Source organism: Mauremys mutica, chromosome 1, assembly GCF_020497125.1.
Source record: "Mauremys mutica isolate MM-2020 ecotype Southern chromosome 1, ASM2049712v1, whole genome shotgun sequence".
NCBI classification, from domain to species: Eukaryota; Metazoa; Chordata; order Testudines; family Geoemydidae; genus Mauremys; species Mauremys mutica.
In genome coordinates, this window is record NC_059072.1 from 62,506,514 (window position 1) to 62,531,542 (window position 25,029).

General features: G+C 43.5%; 2 protein-coding genes across 3 annotated transcripts in view; one reads left to right on the top strand and one right to left on the bottom strand.

The window, feature by feature from the left end:
• The window catches only part of LOC123378094, a 37,735-nt gene extending 21,435 nt beyond the window's left edge, over positions 1–16,300 (bottom strand). Inside the window, exons 1-2 of the mRNA XM_045031620.1 lie at positions 16,021–16,300; positions 7,531–7,694 (exon numbers count right to left, since the gene is read on the bottom strand). Coding sequence (XP_044887555.1) covers positions 7,531–7,694; positions 16,021–16,300 — 444 coding nt within the window. The remainder of the gene's footprint in view (positions 1–7,530; positions 7,695–16,020) is intronic.
• Positions 16,301–16,394: 94 nt separating this feature from the next.
• Positions 16,395–25,029, top strand: part of SRGAP1 (SLIT-ROBO Rho GTPase activating protein 1) — a 252,847-nt gene continuing 244,212 nt past the window's right edge. For both annotated transcript variants that reach the window (XM_045033003.1, XM_045033011.1), the window contains exon 1: positions 16,395–16,945. In XM_045033003.1, the coding sequence (XP_044888938.1) occupies positions 16,879–16,945 (67 nt within the window). In that variant the 5' untranslated portion in view covers positions 16,395–16,878. The remainder of the gene's footprint in view (positions 16,946–25,029) is intronic.

Below are 25,029 nucleotides of genomic sequence, written 5' to 3' on the forward strand. Positions count from 1 at the left end.
TTAGTTCACAACTCCAATTGAAGTCAAATGGAATTTTATTCTTAAGATCAGGTCCATAGCTTTCATAGGTGCTGTGACCCCTAGTACAGTGGTTCTCAACTTTTATATTGGTGACCCCTTTCATACAGCAAGCTTCTGATGCAACCCCCCACTATAAATTAAAAACACTTTTTAAAATATTTAACACCATTATAAATGCTGGAGGTGAAGTGGGATTTGGGGTGGAGGCTGACAGCTTACAACCCCCACATAATAATCTTGCGGCCCCCTGAGGGGTCATAACTCCCAGTTTGAGAACCCCTGTGTGTGTTTGGAAACCAGCCAGTAGAAGGGAGGACCCTATTAAAGACAAGGAAGGGGAACTCAAACTAGGAAGTTTTCCATTTGTGGAAATTTTATACTTTGTGCCTTCAAAGAGTTTTCTCTCCAAAACTGAGTTACCAATCAGGCAGAGGTCAGATCCATATGAATGATACCATATATTTAGCTATTGAGATGGGACAGGGGCAACTGACTTATTCATGTTGCTGCTTTCTGCCTAGAAAAAGCAGGGATCCAAGCCACACAGATGCTTGAAGAGCAGCTTCTCATTTTTGCACTCTGTGAGTAGGAAATATGTGAGCAGAAACTGATGGAGGGGAATAAAAAAGGAGCTGCATCCTGTGATTACATGGAGAGCTTTATGTATCCTATGATTCCTGGAATATTTTGTGTGAAGAAAACAGCTGCTGGAGAGTTCTCCTGGAGCTACACTATTGTAATTAGGTACCTAGAGCAACAGCTGAAGCACTGGATCTTTGCATGAAAAAAAGGTATAGATGATGTGAAAATGAAGATTATTCTTTCAATAAATGTCATTTCTGAGGTGATCAAAGAGATTGGCTGTTCTCACGCTTGGGGTCATGTCTCTGTGGTACCCACAAAGACACAATTAAAAACACTAAGTGGACAGAGCTGTGAACAAACATGAAACTATACAGTTGCCAGGCAACATCCTATGTACACTGAGAAAATATACCAATGCACATGAGTTACATAGTGCTGGTGTTGTCTCCCCTGCTACTGCCGCCACCATTATACCTGACTCAAATTCCCCTATGCTGAGCTATTGCCTAACTACAACCACCAGACTTCAGCAACATCTATTAGCCATAAGCCCCTTGTCCCCAATTTTGAAACCTACAGCTTAGTCTGCAAGAGATAGAGGAGTCGTGGAGGCAAAAGCAGTAAGTGAATGGGGAAGGAATAATGAATGACATTCATTAACTTTTATTAGTTAAAACATGTTTTATATGAAATTATCTAATATTGAATTTAATTGCTTATGTTTACCATAGCTGGGGGAAAAAATGAAAATGTAGGATAAGAATTTTCTAAAGGAAGGGTTTGCCCCCAGAGCCTTCAAAGGATTCTGTGATGTGAAAGTCAAAAGGAAGAAACAGTGGGTAGTTTTAGGGTGTTCAGAATTTTTTTAAAAATTGAGAATCTCTGTAATAACCGATTCCTGCTTTCTGTTCACAACATATCTTGGGGGAAAATGTTCCTGAATAAATTTACATTGTGTGTATTAATTATATGGATAATAATGGAACAGCTTTCTCTTAATCTAACTTCTCACTTTAAGTTGGCAAACAAAAGCAGGAATTAGATATTGCAGGGGCTCTAAATAATGTTGCTTCATGTTATGAAAACAAATGCAAAATAATACACACACAAAGAAAAGAACTGTTCAATTTTTATTCACTGCAATCTTTGGTCTCTTTACTAAAAGATAGTTAGGCTGGTGGGATGTCAGTACAGGAGCCCCTAGTAATACCCATGTATCTGAGACTGCATGGACTAAACATACAATATACACACCTCTGCTAGATAAACACATTTACATTATAAATAATGATAAACAACATTTTCAGCCTAATTTTCTGCATGGAAAATTGGGCCTTAAGACTAACTTGCCTAGTTTACATACAAGGCTTTTAGTTAAATATTCTCATTTCAGGGGATTGGGGGAAATCAGCTACTTGAAGAAAAAGTCTCCCATTATTTTCATTTTTTGAGATTTGTGGGAACACTCTTCTGACACGAGCCCACTTCCATTATCTTTCCACATGAGGGAGCTCTGACACCTGAAATGTATGTGGGAGAATATGAACATACCAGCACTTGGCAGTTGCACTGTGGTCCCACAGAAAATATTTTACAGATACTAGATCTTGTACTCTTCTGAAAACTATGGCTATTGTTACACAGATACTGTCAGTTCAGGTACGACCCTGAATTTAGACTGGATAACATTAAGGCTTAACATCAACGGAAATGTCTGTGTGTGTAAAAGAGACAGTCTAATGAAAACTTCATTTTGCTGGAAATTAACTACCCACTATAATACTACAATGTTTGGGTTGCAAATATCAGGCTAGTGCACACCAGTAAGAAAGGGGGGGGGGGAAGGCAAAACTGACAAATGTAAACATAAAAGATTAAAAGAAAATTAGATCTTAATTCTTTCAGTTTTAATCTAAGGCAGAATGGAAAACTCTCTGTGGAGAGGAGGGACATTAATTTTTTAGTGATGAGCCATGATTATGAAGTGTCTTTGTGCTTCCCACCCAGCTCACCATTGTAGTGCACTGAATATTGAGCACGGGAGAGACTTATTTTCTCATGCCCTCCTCCTGTTTGCTGCTTAGCATCCCCTAATGGCTGGAAGACAAGGTACTGGAGAAACAGCTTTTTCTTCTCCACTCCCCCTGTCTAACAGGTAATCCCAGACATCCTTAGGCCAGGGCTCAGTCAAAGGGTGAGCCCAGATACTGACTCAGAGAAAAGATAGCACAGCTGGGGCCATCATTTATAGCAGTGCAATTTTTTAGACTTGCTAGGCTAAGGCTGCATGCACTCCCTCTCTCCCACAATAATGAAGCAGCACAGTAAGCAGATATTCCTGCTAAAATGAACTATGTTGACATTGAAAGTACCATCATTAGGCTTCAGAATTAATACCCCATTGGGATAAATTAGGATAGTTCACAATCCTCCAGCTACTGTGGTAGGCAACAACAGTGCAACACTGGTTCACATTCAGAAGGTTTTCTTCACAGTTAGGAGATAGAAAGCTGATATTCTGAGGAATCTGAATCTCTTTGAGGACTTCAAGTGGGAAAAAGTCAGCCCATAGACCAGGAGTTTGATCCCCTACTTAAGTTGTCTTGGCACATTCCTGCAACCGTTATTCATGCAAGCACTTGAAATGGAGTCTGGTAATGGTAGCATGATGAAGCCTTTAATTATCTACATGGTTATTAATGATTCTTTTAAAATACATCATTTTTAATGTGTTGGTGTTGCTTTAAGCACATAGGGTTTTTTCCTCCTTTAGAATTTGATTTAACTTTTAACGTTCACATCCCAGAACCATTAGCATCACAATGTTGGGAGGACTGCTAAGCATCAGAAGTTTTTCATTTTTAGCTGAGAACTGAGGAAGCAAACAAACAAAGCAAATGGAAAATGTAAAACCAATGGCTATTATTAGAACTGTAATTACCTGCTCATCAGAGATTTGAATTACTACTAACATGGCCCATTAGGCTTATTTGGAAGAGCTCAAAAACTCACTGTTCTCCCATTAGGCCTGGGATGAAAAGCTAAACCAGGAAGATGCCCATGCCTCTATGTACAATCGAGTTGTTTGAGAATAAGGCAAGATAAAGAGCCAAAACAAGGCATGAACATCCAAGTGCTTGCTTGTCTACTAATTTTTACAGTATCAAAATACAAATTACAATACTGAATTTCCAAAGGCACACAGCATGAACTGAGGAGGCGTGGGCCAAGCAGCACAGAATGCAAAATGCAGTTGTGAACACAATTATTTGTACATTTCAATTCTTTTCAAATGGCAAGGTTGCCTCAGTCTGTTGTTGCATGGGGAGGAATTATTCAGAAGCCATTCCTCTCTGTAATTACTAATGGTGAAATGAATAGAAGTGTTGTATGAAAGAGGAATATACTTAAATACATGGAAAGTGGTGTGAATATCTTATACTTTTTATTATGTCATTAGTCCTATTAGCGACACAAAGTGAATAAAAGTTAACCAAGGAAACACTAAACTACATGTTGCAACAGGAATACTAAATATCAATGTACCAATTATGCTAAATTCCATTAATTTCCTCAGACAAAAAGCCCCTTAAACCAAATTACAATATGCAGCTTTTATTTTAAAACAAACTTAATGGTTATATGAAGTATCAGCTTGACAACCCTGTGGGCTGAAATTCTCTCCTACCTACAGCAGTAGGATCTTCATCTCAAGCCAATTACATCCTTGGCCTTTTCTGAGGAGGGTACTTTCTGTGATGAGAACCACTCTCTACTCCACTAAAACCACCAGTTCATTTTACATGCAGTAGATCATTCAATACGTCAATACATCAGGGAAACTACTTTGAGTTATTTTCAATTAAAACTCTACACAAATTTGTACTATTAGAATGCTTTGTGTCCCACTAGCAATCTCCTGAGTCAGTCAGTCCTCACAGTAAGCGTCTGTGACACTGGCAGACCAGGTGACACCTCATGCCAAGGCCCTAGGCTCCACTGAACACTAACAAATGCATAGCTGTAAACTAGTCTGGCTCACCTGTGTGTTAGTATTGTTAAAATAGGTATTATATTTATAATACACCTCTACCCCGATATAACGCCACCCGATATAACACAAATTCGGATCTAACGTGGTAAAGCAGCGCTCCTGGGGGGCAGGGTCGCATGCTCCGGCAGATCAAATCAAGTTCAATATAACGCGGTTTCACCTATAATGCGGTTAAGATTTTTTGGCTCCCAAGGACAGCGTTATATTGAGGTAGAGGTGTAGTTTGTTTAGTGTTTAGACATCGACTTTGAGTTGCTACATGCATTAATCTCACTGGCAATATCTGTATCCCATGTTATAAAGGCAATATTTAAGTGTTTGCTCTGTAATTGTGTAAGTCATCAAACAGGAGAGAATCATTATCAAGTGTGAAATATTAATTTACTAGAAGAGGTGTCATCTCCTACCCAACAAAAGAATGTTCAGACATCAGACAAGCCATTGTGGAATATCAATGGAGAAAAGACTTTGTTGATTGCCCACCCAACACCCATGAAGAAGAGACCTGCACAAGCACTCATCCCATCAGCTTGAACTCTGGCAAAAGGAAATAAAAATCCTTGTCTATGCTACTTGAACTCTGAAGCATGAAGATTTCTAAGCATAAGCAAGGGATCCCCAGCTGTTTGGCCTGGGTTAGCCCTAAAGAACTTACAGAGCTTGCATATTACAACAGCTGCTATTACCTTTTGGAACCTAAAACTGTAACTCATGTGTGTCTGTGTTTACCTGCCTTAACCTTGTAAATAACATTCATTAACTAGAAAAAAAGATATTTAGTTAATTTATTACAGGATTGGCTTCATGTGTTGTCTTTGATATAGAATCTAATAGCCATACTGGGTCAGACTAAAGGTCCATCTAGCCCAGTATCTTGTCTTCCGACAGTTGCCAATGCCATGTGCTTCAGGTGCAACTGACCTGGGATAAGCGGCTGGTCCTTTGGGACTGAATATTATGATTTTTGGTGTAAGGGACCATTTATCATACAGTAAGCTTGCCTGGGTGGCCAGACAGCCTGGAGTACCCAAGGGGTCTGTCTGTGACTCCATGTTAAGGTCGTTATAGAACTTGAGGAGTTCACACTTGATACTTGATTGTAAAATCTAAGTATAAAACTCAAAGCCTGTTTGGTGTTTGTGCTCTACTTCTTCAGTGTCTACCCTGAAGCTGGTACTCCCTCTCGTGAACCGCTCTAGACAGCCTGACACTGGTGTAGTTGGCAGGATTCACATGCCAGAGGTCAACTGGATTTATAGATCAAAACCCAACACTGTTAAATTTTAACATTTAAAACTCCCAACATAAAGTTTAAGAATAGACACAATGAGTGAACCATAGTCATATGATGGTCTTAAGACAAAAGACCTGGAACAGTTATGCAAGGAGAGGGGAATATCCCATAAAAAGAAGCTCTCAGCTCCTGAGCCTGAGTCTTCGCTTGTAAGTTTTGACCAGGCATCTGAGCAGCCTCCTGCTCCAGTGCCACAGAGTGAGACAACTGCAGTGGAACTGGGCAGATTGTTGTTCTGGGCAGCCCAGGAAGAACATGAGCATCAGAGATGGATGGAAGAACTGAGGATCAAGAAGACCAAACAAGCCAAGGGAGCTGAGGAGAGAGCCCACCAAAGGCACATGGAACAACTAAAAGCTGAGGAAAGAGCACACCGGAGACAAATGGAAGCTCATTGTTGCTCAGAATACTGGAGCAGTAAAAGGAGTTTTCCCAGCCAGTGAGTACACACATCCTCACACACACACACACACACATCCTCACACACACGAGAGAGACAGAAAATGTCAGCCCAATTTATAAAGAAACCCGTCTGCCCTTTGAGAGACTGTGGGATGCACAATATCCCAGAGGAGAAGATGACTATCCTTCAGATTAACTGGGAAAACCAGACAAGTTTTTTATGATATGGAGGAGGGTGATGTTAAGATGTACATCAAATTTAAAGGAAGTGTATTGAAAAGGTTTAATATCACCCCTGAGACCTATCAACTGAAGTACTGTATAGAAATCTCATAACGTTTGACAATCTCACGCATGTTGAATATGTGCATAAAATATGGTTTGATCTGATGGCCCAGGAGCAATTGTTATGGGTAGTTACAGATGAGGTAAAGGCAGCCAAGGGGTCCTGGGGAGTGAAAATCTCAGGGGAAGGGAAATCCCCATGTCAGCCAGGTTAAGAGAGACGGGGGATTGAAAATAAATAAACCTAACCCCAACTTCAATTTAAAAAAAAAAAAACACACCCAAGGAGGTTAGATTTAAAAAAAACAAAAAAACCCACCCTCATGGAAGGCAGGTCATTGGCCATAATTATGGGACTCCTAGCCATTAAAGCCAAGTTTGCACTAAGCTTAAGGTAACCCAACAACTCACACTACCAAGCATGAGGATTTTCAAGGAGATATTTTTGTAGGCAGGGGTGCCAGAACCAGGGCATGGCCCCCCACACTTTAAAAAATGGGAAGGCCATGCCCACCTTTGTAACATGGTGTAGGTTGGGAGGTCAGAGGGCCATGCTGCCCCCTGAAACTGCAAGCCTCAGGCAGGAGTGGCATAGGCAGGAGCTGTGCTTCGCAGCAGGAGGGCTGATCAGAGGTAAGAGCTGCCCAGGGAGCCTGGGCCACTGTAGGGAGCCTTGGACCCTCCATCTGCCCTGCGCAGAGTGCCAGGGTACCAAAAAGCAGCCCTTGGCCTGTGCTCTCTCCCACTTCTACTGAGGTTCCAACATCCCTGGTTGTAGGCATTAGAAATCAACTTCATGCTGATATTTTAATACATAATGATACTTTAGCCATGTCTAAGCAGGTTAATGTCATAACTCACAGCCAGAAAGAATATAGCTCTGCCTCACCTGCTTTCCCTGTGAACAGCAGTCAGGAAATATCCTCAATCCTTTGTCAGCTGAAGGCAGCAGCTTGTCCTCAGAGGAGAGGTTTGAAGATTCCACTACCTTGCCAGAGTCCACTCTTAAGTGGGACTCAAAAGGAGTCTGAGGCTCAGCAGGCTGATCCTTCCCTGGACAAGGAGAGGAATGAAACTCAAAATAATACCCCAGCTGGGAAAGGATAGATTCCCCCCCACCCCCGAAGCAGGTTTGTTGTAGAGAGAGGCTCCCCAAGAGAAAAAGAGGCATCCTAGGAAGGTTTGCAAGTAGGTTAAAAAACAAACAAACAAACCAACCCTCAAAAGCAATATGGATTAGAAGTTTTTTGCTAAGTCATTTCTCTCTCTACATCTGAATATTCAATCTTAAACGTAATGTCTCTGAATACACTTCTAGGGCCTATATAGACTCTTCATTTTCCCTTTCAGTGTATTCAAACTTCAGAAGCCTCCATGAATATTAATTCTGTTTATACAGATTATAAATCCTATTGTACAGTCATAGGGCTGGGCTGCACAAGTGCCACTTATCACTATACAACATCAGTCTACTCACTTTATTTTTTGTTCTCTCCATTAACATTTATTACACTTTCTGTAGGCAGATGAGCTGGGAGAAAATATGGGAAAATGGAGCCTGTTCAATTAAACTTTTTCCAAGTCCTCTTTTAAATTGGTATGCTAGGAGGAATGCTTTCCAGCATGATCACAAACAGGAAACAGATAAGCACAGGATACAGAATACATATGTGTGTAGAAGATGCATATTGCCTCCTGACTCTGCTGTGGCCTGCCTCCATTTCCCCTCCTTAATGAGGTAAGGATAAGGTCACTTAAACAGCCTTCCCAAGGGAGGCCAACCATTTTATTTTACAGCAGTATATTTCCTTTTAATAAAGCCTTCTGAAAGGAGCATTTACTCAAGGGTTTCAAGGCTCTTACCTCAGAGCCCAGATAAAACTTAGAAGTCCCAAAACAAAAATCTCTGGATTCCAGCAGAAGCTCCTTCTGCTGTAAGGTCTCAGGTTTCTCCACTGTCTGCAGAGCTCTGCAGACCACACCTCCCTGCCTGGATAACTTTTACAGTCTTTCCCTTCCTTCTTCAGGATCTCTACCATACTTCTTTGCCTAGTGAACTTTTGGCTATATCATGCTCCCTAGGCGCTTTTGCCAACTGAGCTTTCCTAAACCCTTTTTTCAGGCACAGGTGCTCTTTACTTATTTAACTGCTTTACAGCTACTGAGACAGTTAACTGTCTCCAGGTGGACCTGGGTTAGCTCATTCCCTTCAGGGGAGTCTGACACATCTAGGCTGGTCATCTGATTTCCTTCAAGGGACAGCCCTGTGACCATGTTTTATGTAGTAAGCAGAATATTAAAATTAATAGCCATACTTTTAATAAACCCACACTGATTTTCAAAATATTTACATATCTACCAAAACAATGCATCAGTTAGGTAGGAATGCCCCCACTTTACCTACATTTAATTAATTCAGCATTTTGTTGTATATTTTCCTCTTCTAAATGTGTGGCAGTTGCAGTTTCATGGGCTCATAGATTTAAAGGCTAGAAGGGACCATTATGCTCTTCTAGTAAGATCTCCTATACAAAATAGGTGAAAGAATGTCACCCATTAATTCCTGCAGCAGGGCCATATCTTATGGTTGCTCTAGACGAGAGTACAGCATTCTTGCCTGTTCCTCATTTCAGAGCCTAGTTTTAACTTCACATGAGTCCCTACTTCCACTCTATATTATTTATTAGTTAATTATTAAGAGACTAATCACAACATTAGTAGAATAGTATTACACTATACCTGTTAATGTGGTGTGTGCATATAACATGTGTTGGCTAACAAATGGGATGTTCATATCCACACTTTGCCATGTAAAACAAGTATGTACACACTTATATACTGATATGAGCATCCAAATACAGGATATGTACTTCTTGTTAAGGTTCCCATATTTGAACATTGAATTTTGTGACACTCAGGACCTGAGATGTGCTTGAAACAAAAAATCTGATCAGAGTACCAGGAATGTGTGGGGTCCAGATCCTAATTTTGTTGCTTGGGCCACTTTTATAAAAGGCTAATTGTATGCTTCGGAGTCTGTTTTCTCTTGTTTCTTCTGGTGTGAAATTCTAGCCCCACTGAATTCAATGGCAAAACTCCAATTGACTTCAAAAGGGCCAGGATTTCATCCCTAGTGTCTGTAGTATTTATATACATACTGTGCAACATCTGTCCCACTCATTGGGAGGCCAGGAAATCTTGCTAGCTTTAAATCTTAAACAGAGTTTACTGAAATAATCTCACTTGCAAGTAAATACAATTTTATTGTCTACAAATGCTCATCTTATCTGCGACAAACATTAAACAAGCTCTCAACATAACACTGCATCTAGACTATCATCATTTTTGCAATACCTCGCAAAATGTTTCATTGTTTTAATTCAAGCTTTGTTCTTTCGTTTAGAGACTATGTCCAACAGTAAGATGATTGACTGAGTCTAATTTTAAAGCATAATTAATTATTTCTGTTTCCTTTTCAGTCTAAAGAAAATTAGTGTCTGGTTTTGTTACCAAAGGGGGTTAATGTGTTACATTTTGTATTACACAGAGAATATTGCAGGGATATTCCACGACGAGCAATCAGCTATAGGGTCTATTTTTGTTAGTAGCACAGGCGAGCAAATACTGTAACCGTTCATCAGGACACGCAAATGAAATACAATAATGAAGTTTTCAAGCAGACAAAAGCCAGAGTGCCATGCTGTTTTTCCTTTTTTTGTATTTATATTCATGAGGGTATTGTAGGAACTGCTGTCTGTTTAAACACATCTTTGCTTTACCATACAGATGTGTGTGTTTATTCTAGTAATTAAAAAAACACAATTCTCTGTTGGTGTAGATTAGTTAATCCTATATGTTCAGGTGGAAACCAAGAGCACAGTATACAAGTACTGTACCAGTTTTCTACTACTGCAGTATCCTACTTTATTTGTATTACTAATCCAATGGTGTGCTTTGCAACAATACACAGTAATACTTTTCCATAATATCCCCCTTTCAAAGATGTAAACATGCTTTACAAATATTAATTTAGAGTCACAGCACCAGTGTTCGGAAGCCAAATTCTACTATCCCCATTTGACAAAACTGGGACAAAGATACATTAAGGGCCAGATTTTGACACTGAGGTCAATAGTTTTTCCAGTTTTATAGCTATGTCACTTAGAACAGAAGCTGGTCTTAGTTCAAGGTGAAATCCAGATCCCACCAAAGTCAACCTGTGGCAGAGATGGAACTAGAACCCAGTATCCAGAACTCCCAGTACTGTGCCTTAATCTGAACATCATCTTCCTTTTGCCTTCCATTCCTCTGTCACAGCCATAAAAAATAATATTATGAAAAAGTTCTAAACATTCATCATATGACACATAATCTAAATCTCATGCATGCTTCTGTGTAAAGGTAGATAATCAAACAAGTAAAATAAAAACCTTCCACAACCCAATTCATCAAAGAGAAACCAGAAGAAACCATCAGTTTAACCTAAAAGTTAATCAATCATAAAATGTCTCTGTCTCAGTTGCAAAGGCAAAATTTGTGACAGGGCATTGGACAGATGGCTTTTTTCTGCTCTCAGTTACATGAGTGTAAATCAGGTGTAAATCTGCTGAAATTCATGGAGTTACACTAGTTTTACATCATGTAAGTGAAAGCAGAATCAAACCTACTGTATTTCTAGCCATGAGCTAAACCAGTGCCTGTTCCTTAGAGAATTATATATATACACACACGTTAATATTGGAACAAGCATGTTAAGTTTATCAAATACAATGTTTAGAAGAATAGTAAACCAGAGTGTTTTCTCTGACAACACCTAACTATTATCAAATTAATTTATGGGGGACTGTACAGGGGCAGTGAGAAAGCCTCTTTATTGTTAATGGTTGAAATAAGAAAATGCCATGTTCAAGGAAAACTAGAGCCCGATCCAGTTTCCATTTAAATCAAAGGGAGCTTTACGCAAACTTCTGTGGGAGTAGGATGAGGCCCAAAGACAGGTTAAAAAACATAGAGACTTTTTTAAAGATAGCATTAATTTAGAAGGCTACCTTCAAAGCCCTGTTTCTTTAAAAACAGCTTTTCTGTAATAACCTGCTACTCCCTCTAAAGCTCCTCTCCCATACTCAGATCTGGTATTATAGAGCCCATGCTAACATAAAAGCCTAAATTCTGTGGGACTTGCACTCTATGATTGAAGTCTTTGCAGTGGGATTGCATGCAATGTAAATCAGTGCAGAATTTAGTCCAGACTTGAGCTCATTGACTCTGAAACATCTTAAAAGAAGATTACGCCCATGTAATAACACACAATCCTTTCCCAATCCTTGAAGAAAAAAATCGGGGGGTTTGGCCAGCTCAGGCTGGTTGCCCTGGAGTTCCAGCATAATTCAGGAACCAAAATTTATCTCTGCAGCTCACAAAGAGCTCTGACTCCTGACTTTGGCAGGCTCCCCGGCCTGCCATCGCACATGCATACATACATCTCTCAATGCCCATATATGGAAGGTGGCTCCCACTGCTGACACACTAGCAAGTGAGCTAAGCATACTGAATTAACCAGCAATCATCTTGACACATGGGAGAGAGATCTCTGGAGGCAGACTGTGAAATTTGTATCTTCACAGACAATTGCTCTTTAAGAGAAACACATGTATCTGCTTCTATTTTAACAGATATGTCCATGGGCTTTGTCTTGTCTATGCTAGAAAATTTTGTACCCATTTTCCATGTACTTGTGTTAGCAGTGTTTTAAATGGTAGTGTAGGCAGGGCTCAGCTTTTTTTTTTTTTCCCCTACCACATCATGAAGACTTGGTCTGACCAGGTACATCATTGCTGGAAAACTGGTACAAAATTTCTAGTGTAGATTCATCCATTATGGTCAGCTCCCTCCAAAACACACGTATGCACATCCTCTATGCAGTCCCACTTCTATCCAAGGGCTAACTGTGGGCAGCAGCCAGGTGACATAACCTCTGTAATGCCTAGGTAGACCTTGCATTTAGAGTTTCATTCTTGACTTTTTCAGTGACAGTGCTTAGAGCTCCTCGTTCTTTCATGGCTGTTGTTATGCGCTTTCTATTGGTAGTCTGTTTATCCGGGTGTGATGGGGCGATGTACCTTGCCCCTCTGTGAACCAAGAACAGGGGCGGCTCCAGGCCCCAGCACGCCAAGCGTGTGCTTGGGGCGGCAAGCCGCGGGGGGCGCACTGCCGGCACTGCGAGGGCGGCAGGCAGGCTGCCCTCGGCAGCTTGCCTGCAGCGGGTCCGCTGGTCTCGTGGCTTCGGCGGACCTCCCGCAGGCGTGACTGCGAAGGGTCCGCTGGTCTCGCGGCTTTGGAGGACCTCCCGCAGGCGAGGTCCGCCGAATCCGTGGGACCAGCGGACCGTCCGCAGGCAAGCCGCGGAAGGCAGCCTGCCTGCCGTGCTTGGGGCAGCAAAATTCCTAGAGCCGCCCCTGACCAAGAAGGGGCTTAAAGGGGTCTTCATCCATTTTATCAGTGATCAAATAGATAGGAAAGAGTTCAACCCTTCCATGGGGCAGAAAGGAGGAAGCTAGCCTTTAAAGATTGCCTGAGCTGTTAGACCTGGAGATAAGAAGAGTTTGAAACTGTGGCAAACTACTGAGCCATGAAACTGACAGCTCTGCCCTGTAACAAGGCATGCAAAGGAATCAGAGGCTTCCAGAAGTAGAGATAGTTTGAGTGGACAGGTGGGCCTAGGGGAAGGGAGTTAATTTTCTCCCCCGAACAATGAGATAGATTTCTGCGGGAGACTGTAAACACAGTAAGAACTGGTGCTTTTGGTGGGGGTTTCCCAGCTGTGCTCTTGGCTGTAGAAAGCAATCCTGTGGTTGTAGATACTTGGAATGGGTCGAAGGAAGATTCTCTCTTTTAGCTGTAGCTTAGTGTGGGGATTAGGGATTTTTTTCTTTTTTAGTTGGACCTTTGGTAAAAGGAGCTGTCCTACTAATGCTGTCTTCCTCTGGCTAAGACAGTAATGTTCGTTAGGCTCTAAAAGTAGGGAGAAAAACAAACTAACAAATTGTAACTATAACCCTCTGAGGTGTCTGGTAGTCCTAGTACACGGGGCAAGTGTTCTTCTGTGGGGCCTGTGTCCACCTAATTACTTGGAAATGAGGCTGGTGCATAGGCAGCTTACACAACTATGCCATCGCAATATCTTCAGGCTATTTTTTGTATTATGGTTCGACACCCTCTCTGTTCCCCAAGGAATTCCTAGATACTTATGACAATATAAGTATCAGAGGGGTAGCCGTGTTAGTCTGGATCTGTAAAAAGCAACAGAGAGTCCTGTGGCACCTTAAAGACTAACAGATGTATTGGAGCATAAGCTTTCATGGGTGACAATATAGTCCATCTTGTTGGCAACTCTATGTGCCCTCGAACTCTTTATTGTTTTACTTCATTATTACTATTTGTTATTTGAGAACTTGAGTGCAACCAGGTGTGATCAAGGATAAAAAGGTTTTTGGCAGCCATGAGGCATGGCTGACAAATAGAAAGGATGGACTTCCTGAAGAAAAAACAGCGCTTGCGTAATTATGCTTTCCATTATCTTTCTAGCTAATCCCCTATCTGTTAGGCACCCTATACTGTTGTGAATCTGGCCTATCATCCTGTGACTCAGCATGTCATTGACTAACAGATGGACATAGCTACAAGCAGCCACTAGACAAAATGTGAGCATCAAGTGTGTTGAGGAAAATCAGGGATAGGTAGGAACTAACTGCTTTTGTGTCTCTTGCTGAAGGGATATAATTTGTAGGTCAAACTCAGAACTAAATTATCTTCAAAAACAACTTTGAAAACAGCCTTCACTGCGCTAAAAGGGATGTTTTAGCTAGGCTCCATCAGGACTGACAATATTGATGAAGTCTGGGTAAGATAACTCACTTGTAGGGGAAAAAGAGGGGACATGACAAAGGTTTGGAAAATAATGAATGACATAGAGAAGACAGAGAGACAAGATGGGTAAGGTAATATCTTTTATTGGCCCAACTTCTGTTGGTGAGTGAGACAAGCCTTCAAGCTTACACAGAGCTCTTCTTCGTGTAACCTGAAGACCTAGGGCCAAGCTTCCAAGAAAATTCTGCCTCCCGAGTTTGTACCAATAATCTAAAATTGCACCAGTCCTATAGAGTGTAGCCCTCTTGTAGGGTTACAGAGGGTGAATCAGATTCCAGTCCCCCCAAAACTTCAGCAATTAGGACCAGAATTATTCCCAATAGTGGTAGAGGAGGGGAGATGAGGTATCTTCAGAATCTGTGGATACCAGTGATGACAATAGACCACATACTTCAGTTTGAACTCCGGGTTTTTTTAATTTGTGGGCCAGTGGCATACTCTCAATTCCTCCCACCTCTAGCCATTGTCTCTGTTGCCAGCCGTTCTTCCTATCCTTTAGATCTTTGGGGCACTGAGATACAATTTCTTCTAAAGTTACTAAAAAGACTTATGTATTTCCCCTCTCTCACTTGGTGGAAGCTAGGTCCCTAAGGCCTTAATCTGCTGCAGTGATGTTCCCACCACAGGAGCTGACTCTGTGGGTGCTCTGGGGCTCAAGCACCCACTGAAAAAAATAGGGGGTGCCTAGTACCTACAGGGCCAGATTAATCTTTTGTGGGCCCAGCCACCCATACCATGGCCCTGCCTGGCCTCTCCCTGCTTTCCCCCTCTCAGGTCCTGCCACTCTTGGCCTCTTCCCCCAGAGACCCTGCCTGCCACTCGCTGTGGGGAGGTGGAGGGAGGGGTTAGAGAGGAGTACCTACAGGCAAAAGCAAAAGTCAGCATCTGTGGTTGCCACCCCATCCATTAAAAAAAAAGTGGTGTATTCTTCTAATCTGCCAAAGGACAATTTACGTTAATTCATATGTTATGATTTGAGCTGGCCAATGCAAGTGCTTACACCTAGACCTAGTGGAGTGATGTGGCTCTTGTTGTGAATAAGCCGTATCAGAAAGGCAGCAGCCTCATGAGACTGAGGTTATAGAAAATGTTGTTAATGATAAAGGAAATTAAACCGTTTTCATTCAGCTCGCAGGTTTTCTTGGGCTCCTCCCAGCCCTCCGGCGTCTCGTGCTGCCCGACGTTTGCGGTACTGGGCGTGACCTCTACTGAAAACGAACAAGACACAATGCTTCCCTAGGACCGTAACGGGGAAGTAACCGGGATCCCCAAACTAAACGGTCCCTTCCCAGCCTGTCCACCTTCCTCCTCCCCTCTCCATATGCCTCCGCCGCGACGGCGGCTGCTGCAGCGTGTGGATTTAACTTTCCACGCCAGGACCAAGGGCTTTCCATCACCTACCTTATCTATCTCCGCCGCCTCACGCCCCTTCCCCCAGCTAACACCCGCTCACCATAGGCTCTCGGGAGAGGACACCGGCAGCAGCAGCTGATCCCACCCTGCCACAGCCGAGCCAGGCTCAGCAGCCTCCGGGGCTGGGCTGCGCTGCTCCACGGGAGGCAGCCGGGCAGCCGAGCGTGCTGGGGCCGCCCCCTTCCCCGCCATTGGGGGGCCGGGCGGGCGTGGCGGCTGCGGTTGGCCGCCAGAGGCTTCGCTCTACGCCGAGAGCCCGGCGCTTGCTCGCCCGCGGGGGGGTGGGGGCAGCGTGCGAGCGAGCTTCCCTCCCTGCCCATTGCCGGCGGGGTGGGCGGGCCGCTGGCGGCGGAGACGCAGTCCGGGTTCCTGCCCCAGGCCAGCAGCAGGGGGAGCGGGAGAGAGAGAGAGAGAGACACGCCGGAGGCGAGAACTTTATCCCCAGGGACGCCGCTCCGCCCTGGGCCCGGAGCTGGGGAGTTGCGGCGCGCGGTGCTGTCGCCTCGGGCTAGTCAGCTCGCTGCTCTCCCAGCCGGCGGCAGCCGCTGGAGTAACCCGGGGCTGCTGAGGAGCTGACCCGGCCGCCCCTACCCTTTGTCCGCCCCGCCCCACCTCCTCTGGTGCGCGGAGACATGACAGCGGCGCGGGGCAGCAGCGGGGCTCGGCGCTAGCCCTGTGCAGAGGGAGCGGGTCCCCCCCACCCCGCCTTGGCCCCGGGGCTGGGCTCTCTTTGCCGTGGCTGGAGGAGATGGTGCCCGCGCCAGGGTTAGTCTAGTCGCCACCGACCCAGCCCTGCAGCTGCTGGGCTAGCGCGTGTGGGCGCCGCTCCCCTCGCCGTCCGCGGGGCTCTGCTTTATGACCATTTGACCCAGCTCGTCCGGGAAACGCCGCCTGGATAATGTCCACACCAAGCAGATTCAAAAAGGACAAAGAGATTATAGCGGAGTATGAAAGTCAAGTGAAAGGTAAGTGGATGTCAATGGAGGGGGGAGGGGAGAGAAATATCCCCCCCCCCTTTTTTTTGTTTTTTGTTTGTTTGTTGTTGCTGCCTGACACTGTTCCTAACTTGGGCTCCCTCTGAGGCTCATCACAAAATCCAGAGCGATCACAATGAGTAGAGAGGGGGAGGGTAAAGGATGAGTTTTAGTTGGATGAGCTGTACTGTACATACTGATCAGAGTCATTCTGGAGTCACATTACCCATTTCACACGCCCGGATTTGCACGTCAAACACCGGAGTGATTGCTGAACTTAATTCCCCTTAGCAGTGTCATTTAAGATAGGGGAAGGCAGACGCCGCTCACGCCGCTCTTTATAATTTGTCAGGAATCAGTTTGGAGAAGCGTGGGCGGGGGTCTGATTTACAGCTGGAATGTTTATGAACTGTCTGGCTGAGATTATGCACCTTTCATTAATCAATGAGATTTAGTAACCTTTTAAAAAGCTTGGCAGTTAAACTGAAGAAAGACAATAGCAAGCCTTGCCCTCTTCATAATGCACATAGCTGTATTTCCCAAGGATTGCTTTGTATGTTGTGCTGTAGCAGCTTGATTAATAAATGGATCTCTTCAATGTTATAAATGCTTCAGCTTCAACATTAGCTACATTTTTTACACCCAAGTACTGTGCTGAGAGCAGTGCAACTGGAGTCTCGGTTTAGCTGCTAATATTTCTTAGACCTTCAGTATTCAAAAGGAAAGGAAACCCATCTCTTTTGTAAAAATATGTTTTGTGGAACAGAGGACAATAAATTAATGACATGGGGGTGTGCATGTTCCTTGATACATATTGGTTCCTTTCCATACTGACACGGCGGGTGACAACTTGTGTTGTTCAATGAAATGCTTATACTACTCCAGTGGATATGTATTCCAATGGATAGCTACAGACTTGTCTTAACAGCTCAGAATGCTACATAAGCCTTTAACACTGTCTATATTATAAAGATAATATTTAAGCAAATAGTAACTGCTATGTGATATGCTGGGCAGAGCCTGCCCTCACATGGAACCCTGCTATGTGGGTGCAGAAATTCCCCCCACATATTCAGGATTGGGGCCTGTGGATCCAAACAAGGCTTTGGAAAATGAGGAGAGAGTACCCCACAACTGTTTATGAAATCCAACAGAATATCAATAGTTGCATAGTCCATCTTCTCTTTTTACTTGATCCTGCAATGAGATCACGGTTATGATATCACAATTTCAGCATTTTCATGGCAACCAACTGTGATGAAATAAGAAAACAGGCACAGTGTTTAGCAGAATTAAAAAGATACTGTGCTTTGAGGGGAGGATCCTCCTCTGCCTGCTCTCCCCACCTCCCCCCTTATTATTAGCTAACTTCAGTAAAAACAAAGACTGGGGTGGTGAAGGCATCTGATTATAAACAGTCTCCTCAGGCGTTACAGTTCCCCTTTATAATTGCCACGACTTCACAATGCATTTATAAACCTAATGTATTAGGAATTTTGATTTGTTCACATTGTTCCCTTGTGGTGTCTCTTAATGTGTACAATGGTTGTCTTGACACTGCTGAAGTGATGACGCCCTTAGCAAAGCTGTTTAGAAAGATCCACTTGGACCTGTGGATGTGATCACAGCCTCTTTTTCAAAGACCTATATAACAATTTAATTCCAGATTACAGGAAATCTGTTTTCCCCATTCTGGCATCACTTTCTTAATGCTAACCGAATATTTGTGTAATGCCACAACAGATCTCAAAGGTCAGATAAGCAAATATAAACACAAATTACAAACAAACAAACTAGGGTCAGGTCCTGACCCCCAATATGGTCTCTTTTCACTGGAGAAACCCAAAGGGACTATAAAGGTGCCCTAGTTAGACAGCAAGGTAACTTTCAGGTAGTGTAAAATCAACAAAGCCAGCTCTGTGCCACTTGTCCAGCATAGAGGTGTCAAGGCATGCTGGGAAAAAGGGCCGTGGCCCAAGCACCTTTTCCTCCAATGATATCTGGTTAGTGGTATGGCCCCTAGGGAACTGTTACTATCAGCATAAATTAAAGCTGCCCTAGAGGTATGGGGATTAGAGCAGTCCCTGGAATATAGCATGCACAAAGCTGGCATCTTTTGTCCATTTCCCCCACCAAGGTCCTGTGCTGATTAGTTTGGTGTGACCCAGGGATCATTCTGGTCTCTAAATGCTGCAGTCCCAAAAGCCATAACTTCCAGAATTTGACAACTCAAAACATATGCATTTTATAAGACCAGTTGCAAGATTTATCTGAATATGTTATTGGAGCAAATGGGCTTCTATTATACATCACTAGTAAAGTGTGTTTGTGTATGTGGTGGTGCCACATATGGAAATGAAGATTTTCAATGTCCTGCTTTACATATCTTGTTATGCTGTTAATTCCTTGACTAAGAGTCAGTTCTATTAGGTATTGTGCCAATTAGTTTCTAGCTTATGTGAGCTGAAAGTTATTACTTGCAATACTTTTCTAGTTGTATGAGTAGACTCACTCATTGTATAGGCAGTTCATACAAGAACCTCAGAAATACAGGGAGAATTACAAACTAACAGAAATACAAAGGGCATGGGCGCCAACTTATATGGGCTCCTGGGGCTTTAGCCCCAGGAATATTCACAGACAGGGGCTCTGCTCCAGCAATATTTGGAGCTAGGTTTCTCCCCTACTCTGCGCTGCCGGCAGCCCAGAGCCCTTTAAATCCCGGCCGCGGCTGGGATTTAAAAGGCTCTGGGCTCCCCGCGGTTGCAGGCAGCCCAGAGCCCTTTAAATCCCAGCCGCGGCTGAGATTTAAAGGGCTCTGGGCTCCCCGCCGCAGCGGGCAGCCCACAGCCCTCTGATTCCCGGCCGCGGCTGGGATTTAAAGGGCTCTGAGCTCCCCGCCGCAGCGGGCAGCCCAGAGCCCTCTGATTCCCGACCGCGGCTGAGATTTAAAAGGCTCTGGGCTCCCCGCGGTTGCAGGCAGCCCAGAGCCCTTTAAATCCCAGCCGCGGCTGAGATTTAAAGGGCTCTGGGCTCCCCGCCTCAGCGGGCAGCCCAGAGCCCTCTGCTTCCCGGCCGCGGCTGGGATTTAAAAGGCTCTGGGCTCCCCGCGGTTGCAGGCAGCCCAGAGCCCTTTAAATCCCAGCCGCGGCTGAGATTTAAAGGGCTCTGAGCTCCCCGCCGCAGCGGGCAGCCCAGAGCCCTCTGATTCCTGGCTGCAGCTGGGATTTAAAAGGCTCTGGGATCCCCGCGGCTGTCAGCCCAGAGCCCTTTAAATCCCAGCCCCTGGCCGCTGATTGCCCCCTCCCCAGACTCCTGCCCCAACTGCCCCCCAGGACCTCCACCCCCTATCTAAGTACCACTGGTCCTTGTTCCCCGATTACCCCCTCCCGAGACCCCTGCCCCTAACTGCCCCTTGGGACCTCAGCCCCATCTAAGCCTCCTTTCTCCTTGTCCCCAACTGCCCGCTCCTGAGACCCCACCCAACTTCCCCCCCAGGACCGCACCCCCTACCTGTCCCCTGATAAACCTCCTAGACTCCCATGCCTATCCAATTGCTGCCTGTCCCCTGACTGCGCTCCGAACCTCTGCCCCATCCAACCCCCCCTGCTCCTTGTCCCTTGACTGCCCCCCGGAACTCCCTACCTCTTCTCCAACCCCCAAACCGCTTACTGTGCCACTCAGACCAGCGTGTCTGGCTCCGTGCAGCTCCAGACAGTTGCTGCCGTGCTCCCCCATGGAGCCCACAGCCCTCTCCCACCCCCAGCACCTGCCTTCTAGATTTGAACACCTCAAAATTCAGGAGTGCTCAAGCTCGGTTTGGGCAGCTTTTACTTCATTTCTCCCAAATCAGCTTCCCCTGCAAGGTGCCAACTGAAGGTGTTGGAGAACAGAGAGATCGGGTGGCCTCCTAATGCCTGGAAAAGAGACAAAGGCCGGAGGAGGGAGTGTCAGTGCCTGTGCAGACTTCCGGGAAGCGCATGGTGTGGAAGGGGATGCTGTGATGCTTTGGAACAACTCCATACAAAGCCAGTCAGGACTCTGGGGGAGCCTCCTCTCTGAGCATACTGTCTCCAGGGCAAGAAGCTTACACCTTCCTGGGTCTGACCTCGGAGCATTCAGCATGCCCTTCCACGTCATGCACTTTCCAAAGTGAGTCTGCCCAGGCTGGTCCTGGGGCAACCAGAGGGCCCTGCACCCCAACTCCGCAGTCAGATGTGACTCTCAGCCAGACAGTAAAACAGAAGGTTTATTAGATGACGGGAACACAGTTTAAACAGAGCTTGTTGGTACAGAAAACAGAACCCCTCTGTCAGGTCCATCTTGGGGGGTGGGGAGCCCAGAACCAAGTTCTGGGTCTCTCCCCATTTCCCCAGCCAGCTCCAAACTGACACTCCCTCCTCTGGCCTCTGTCTCTCTTCCGGACAAGGAGGCCACCTGATCTCTTTGTCCCCAACACCTTCAGTTGGCATCTTGCAGGGGAAACTGAGGCACCCACACAGTATTCAGAGAAAATATTAAGAACATTCCCACTTCATCACAACAGGTGCAACAAAATATAATACTGTATATTGAAGTAGGCAAGTGTTGCTTCTGACTTTCCACTTTTAATTGACCCTTGTAATCTTGTGGCACTGACGCGTTGTAGCTTCATTTTATATCGGCTTACAGGGTGGGAGCAGGGGGGCACCACCATTTTGGGCCCCACCAAAAATTATACAAACCTGCCGCCTATGACAAAGGGTACATTTCATTCCTGGGTGGAGCATGTGAACATACTACTCCAGTTTCACCTGGTCCCTCGTCTCACCATGAGAAACTTGATCTGCTACTGATTTGTGTTGTTCTTAAAGACTGCTTTTGTCACCAGGAATAACACTATCACATTTGTGGAAAAAAGAAAATAGTTAAAATAAGAATCTTAAACTCTAACAAGTGCCAGGCTACAGAGTCTTTGGTCCTGATCTTACAGTTAGAGCCACATGGGTGGACCCTTGTACCCATGCTCAGCCCCAGTGACTTTGGGGATGTTCCATGCCAGGTGCAAGGCTTGACCTAGCTGGATCTGATTGCAAGGTTGGGGCCTTAATTTGTAGGGAATAGTTGGAGAAAGGCCACTTGCATATAAACCTAAAATTGAGTGGTTCATTGGAAGTGTGAAACTTTTGAATATAGTGAGCAATGGTGGTTGTACTGTAACTTTGCTGTTAAGAATAAATACTTTTATTAAACTGATTAGCTGTGTCACTTTCTAATTTAAGTAGCCTTTATGAGGGCTCTCAGGATTTAGTTTATTTCAAATTCATTTTTGGCAGTTGTTCTTAAGGACAAGCTTAAAATTGGTAAGGTAGTGTGGAGCATGTGCCTTACAGATCTCTTGCTTGTTGGATAATTGAATGAAATGACTTGGAATCATAGAAGGGACCTTGAGAATTCATTTAGTACAGTTCCTTGCACTGAGGCAGGACCAAGTATACCTAGACCATCTCTGACAGGTGTCTGTCTAACCTGCTCTTAAAAACTTCCAATGATAGGAGTTCTACAACTTCCCTTTGTAAGTGCTCAGTTTAGGGGGAAATTACCTTGCGTGTCACATGCAACACTTACGTTGATACAGCCCAGAATATTAGCCTTTTTTTATTTTTTTGCAACTATATTACATTGCTGACTCTCATTCAATTCGTGATCCACTGTAACCCTCAGATCCTTTTTATCAGTACTACCACCTACCCTGTTATTTCCCATTTTTGTAATTGTGCATTTGATTTGTTTTCTTTCTTTTCTTTCTAAGTATAATACTTTGTACTTGTCTTTATAGAATTTCATCTTGTGGATTACAGACCAATTCTCCTGTTTGTCAAGCTCATTTTGAATTCTTGTGTCCTTCAAATCATTAATAACTACAGTACTCTGAATATGGTCTGTCAGCCTGATTTGAACCTTCCTTAAATTAATTTCATCAACATGAAGGAAGAGACTTAGAGGGGGCCAATTGTGTTCATTTATACTTGCTTTATATACCATTCAGTCTACAATTCATATATACTCTTATGAGATGTCATCTGATTGTAACATTTCAGAACTCTAGTCTTGTCTGCTTTTTCGGTGTTTGGGGCACAAAAAGCCTTCTAAAATGATATGCACTCAGAGATACTTAGAATTATGTAGTGTTAGAGCAAAATACATAAAGGTACAGCATAATACTGACCTTCAAAAGTCCTATATATGTCTCAATTTTCAGTTTAACACAGTATTACATGTTTTAAAAGAAACAGGAGAAAGTTCTATTTAGCTCAGAAACTGAGATGTCCTCTGGCTGTGCCAACTGTATTATTATCCCTCTGGAGCATCTGAGAATAAATATACCTTCCTATCTGAGAATTATGTGTAGCACTCTCAAGCTCAAACGTACTCATTCACTTGATTGTCTACTTCAGCCTGACTCTTGTTTTTATTCAGAGACCAACTGGTTCCTGGCACTGTTCTTAATGTACTAATTTAAAGTAAGACCAATTTGATGGATTTACTGAGGAACCCAGAGAGTTAGACAAATAGTAGGACATATCTCTTTGGGTCTATATTGGTATCTTTTGTATGGTGACTGATCAGCTACTGAGATTTTGAACATCTGACTTTGTCTGGTTTTTAAAAAAAAATCTCCTTTGCAAGTAGGGATGTAAAATTTGAGCCCTGTGCAGAGGACTGATACAACATCCGTGCAGCACTTAAATTCCCTATAAGCCTTTAAAATAGGCCTAGGCACCCTTTAAGTCCTATTAGGGTATGTCTAAACAGCAAACAAACACCTGTGGCTGGCCCGGATCATCTGACTTGGTCTCATGGGACTTGGGCTATGGAGCTGTTTAATTGTGATACAGAGATTTGGGCTCAGGCTCAATCTCAAGCCCTGGGTCCCAGCAAGCGGGAAGGGTCCTAGAGCCCGGGCTCCAGCCGGGGCCCAAATGTCTACATTGCAATTAAACAGCCCAATAGCCCAAGCCCGAGTGAGTTGACACAGGCAAGCTGTGGGTGTTTAATTGCAGTGTAGACATATCCTTACTGGCTCTCCACAAAGTAAAATTCACTTGGGGTGAATAGGAAACATGCTTACTAACTATCTGATCCAAGCACTTCTATTGTGAGATGGTGAATGTTTGAAGCTGTGTGTCTAATGTTAACTAAGGATTGGAAGTGGAGCTGGTTAGAAACTTGCCAATAGAACGTTTCTCTGTTGGAAAATGCCAATTCATCAAAAGCAAAACATTTTGTGGAAATATGCTGCTTGAATTAAACTTTGTTTTGAAAGAAAATTTGAAAAAAGTGGTGTGTGTGGTCAAAACATTTTATTTTGAAATGAAAATCAAAGCATTCTATTCCTACTTAATTTTGTATTTGCGTATTATATTAGAGTTATGCAGAGGATGGAGGCTTCATTTCACAAAGGATTTTAAATTTGGCTTCATTCTGAATTGGAATGAAAACCAAACATCCAGATTCTCCAAAGAAAATTTTTGAAATGTTTGTTTTTTATTTCAAAATTTTTATTGTATATTACAATATTTTATAATATAAAATAGTTTCAAAACCAAAACTCATGACAAAATTCATTTTGTTTTGAAAACATTTTAAATGGGATATAATGACATAACCCTTTTCCAGTTTTCTTTGAAATTCCCCCAGACAAACTCTAGAAAGGAAAAATTGAGACTGTTTCAATTGACCTTAAAAACCCATAAATTCTGACTCTCATTTTGCTGGAAACTTGAAATCTCTGGGACATTCTTCCATTCTGGAATGGAAAAAAATTGAAATTTTGGATTTCCCATGAATGGAAAAATTGATTCTCTCTCAACTGGAAGGCATCAGGAAGAATTTGTCATGGCTTTCAAAGTACAATCCAGGACACTTCCTTAACTTTCTTGTATCTGCAAAAAAAAACCAAAAAACAAAAAAAAAAAACAAAAAAACCAAACAACAACAAAAAAAACCTATCAAGAGTAGAAACTAATTAAAACTAATGGAAAATTATCATTTTGGTAATTGGGCACTTCAATAGGCTTTATACTTTGCCCTTT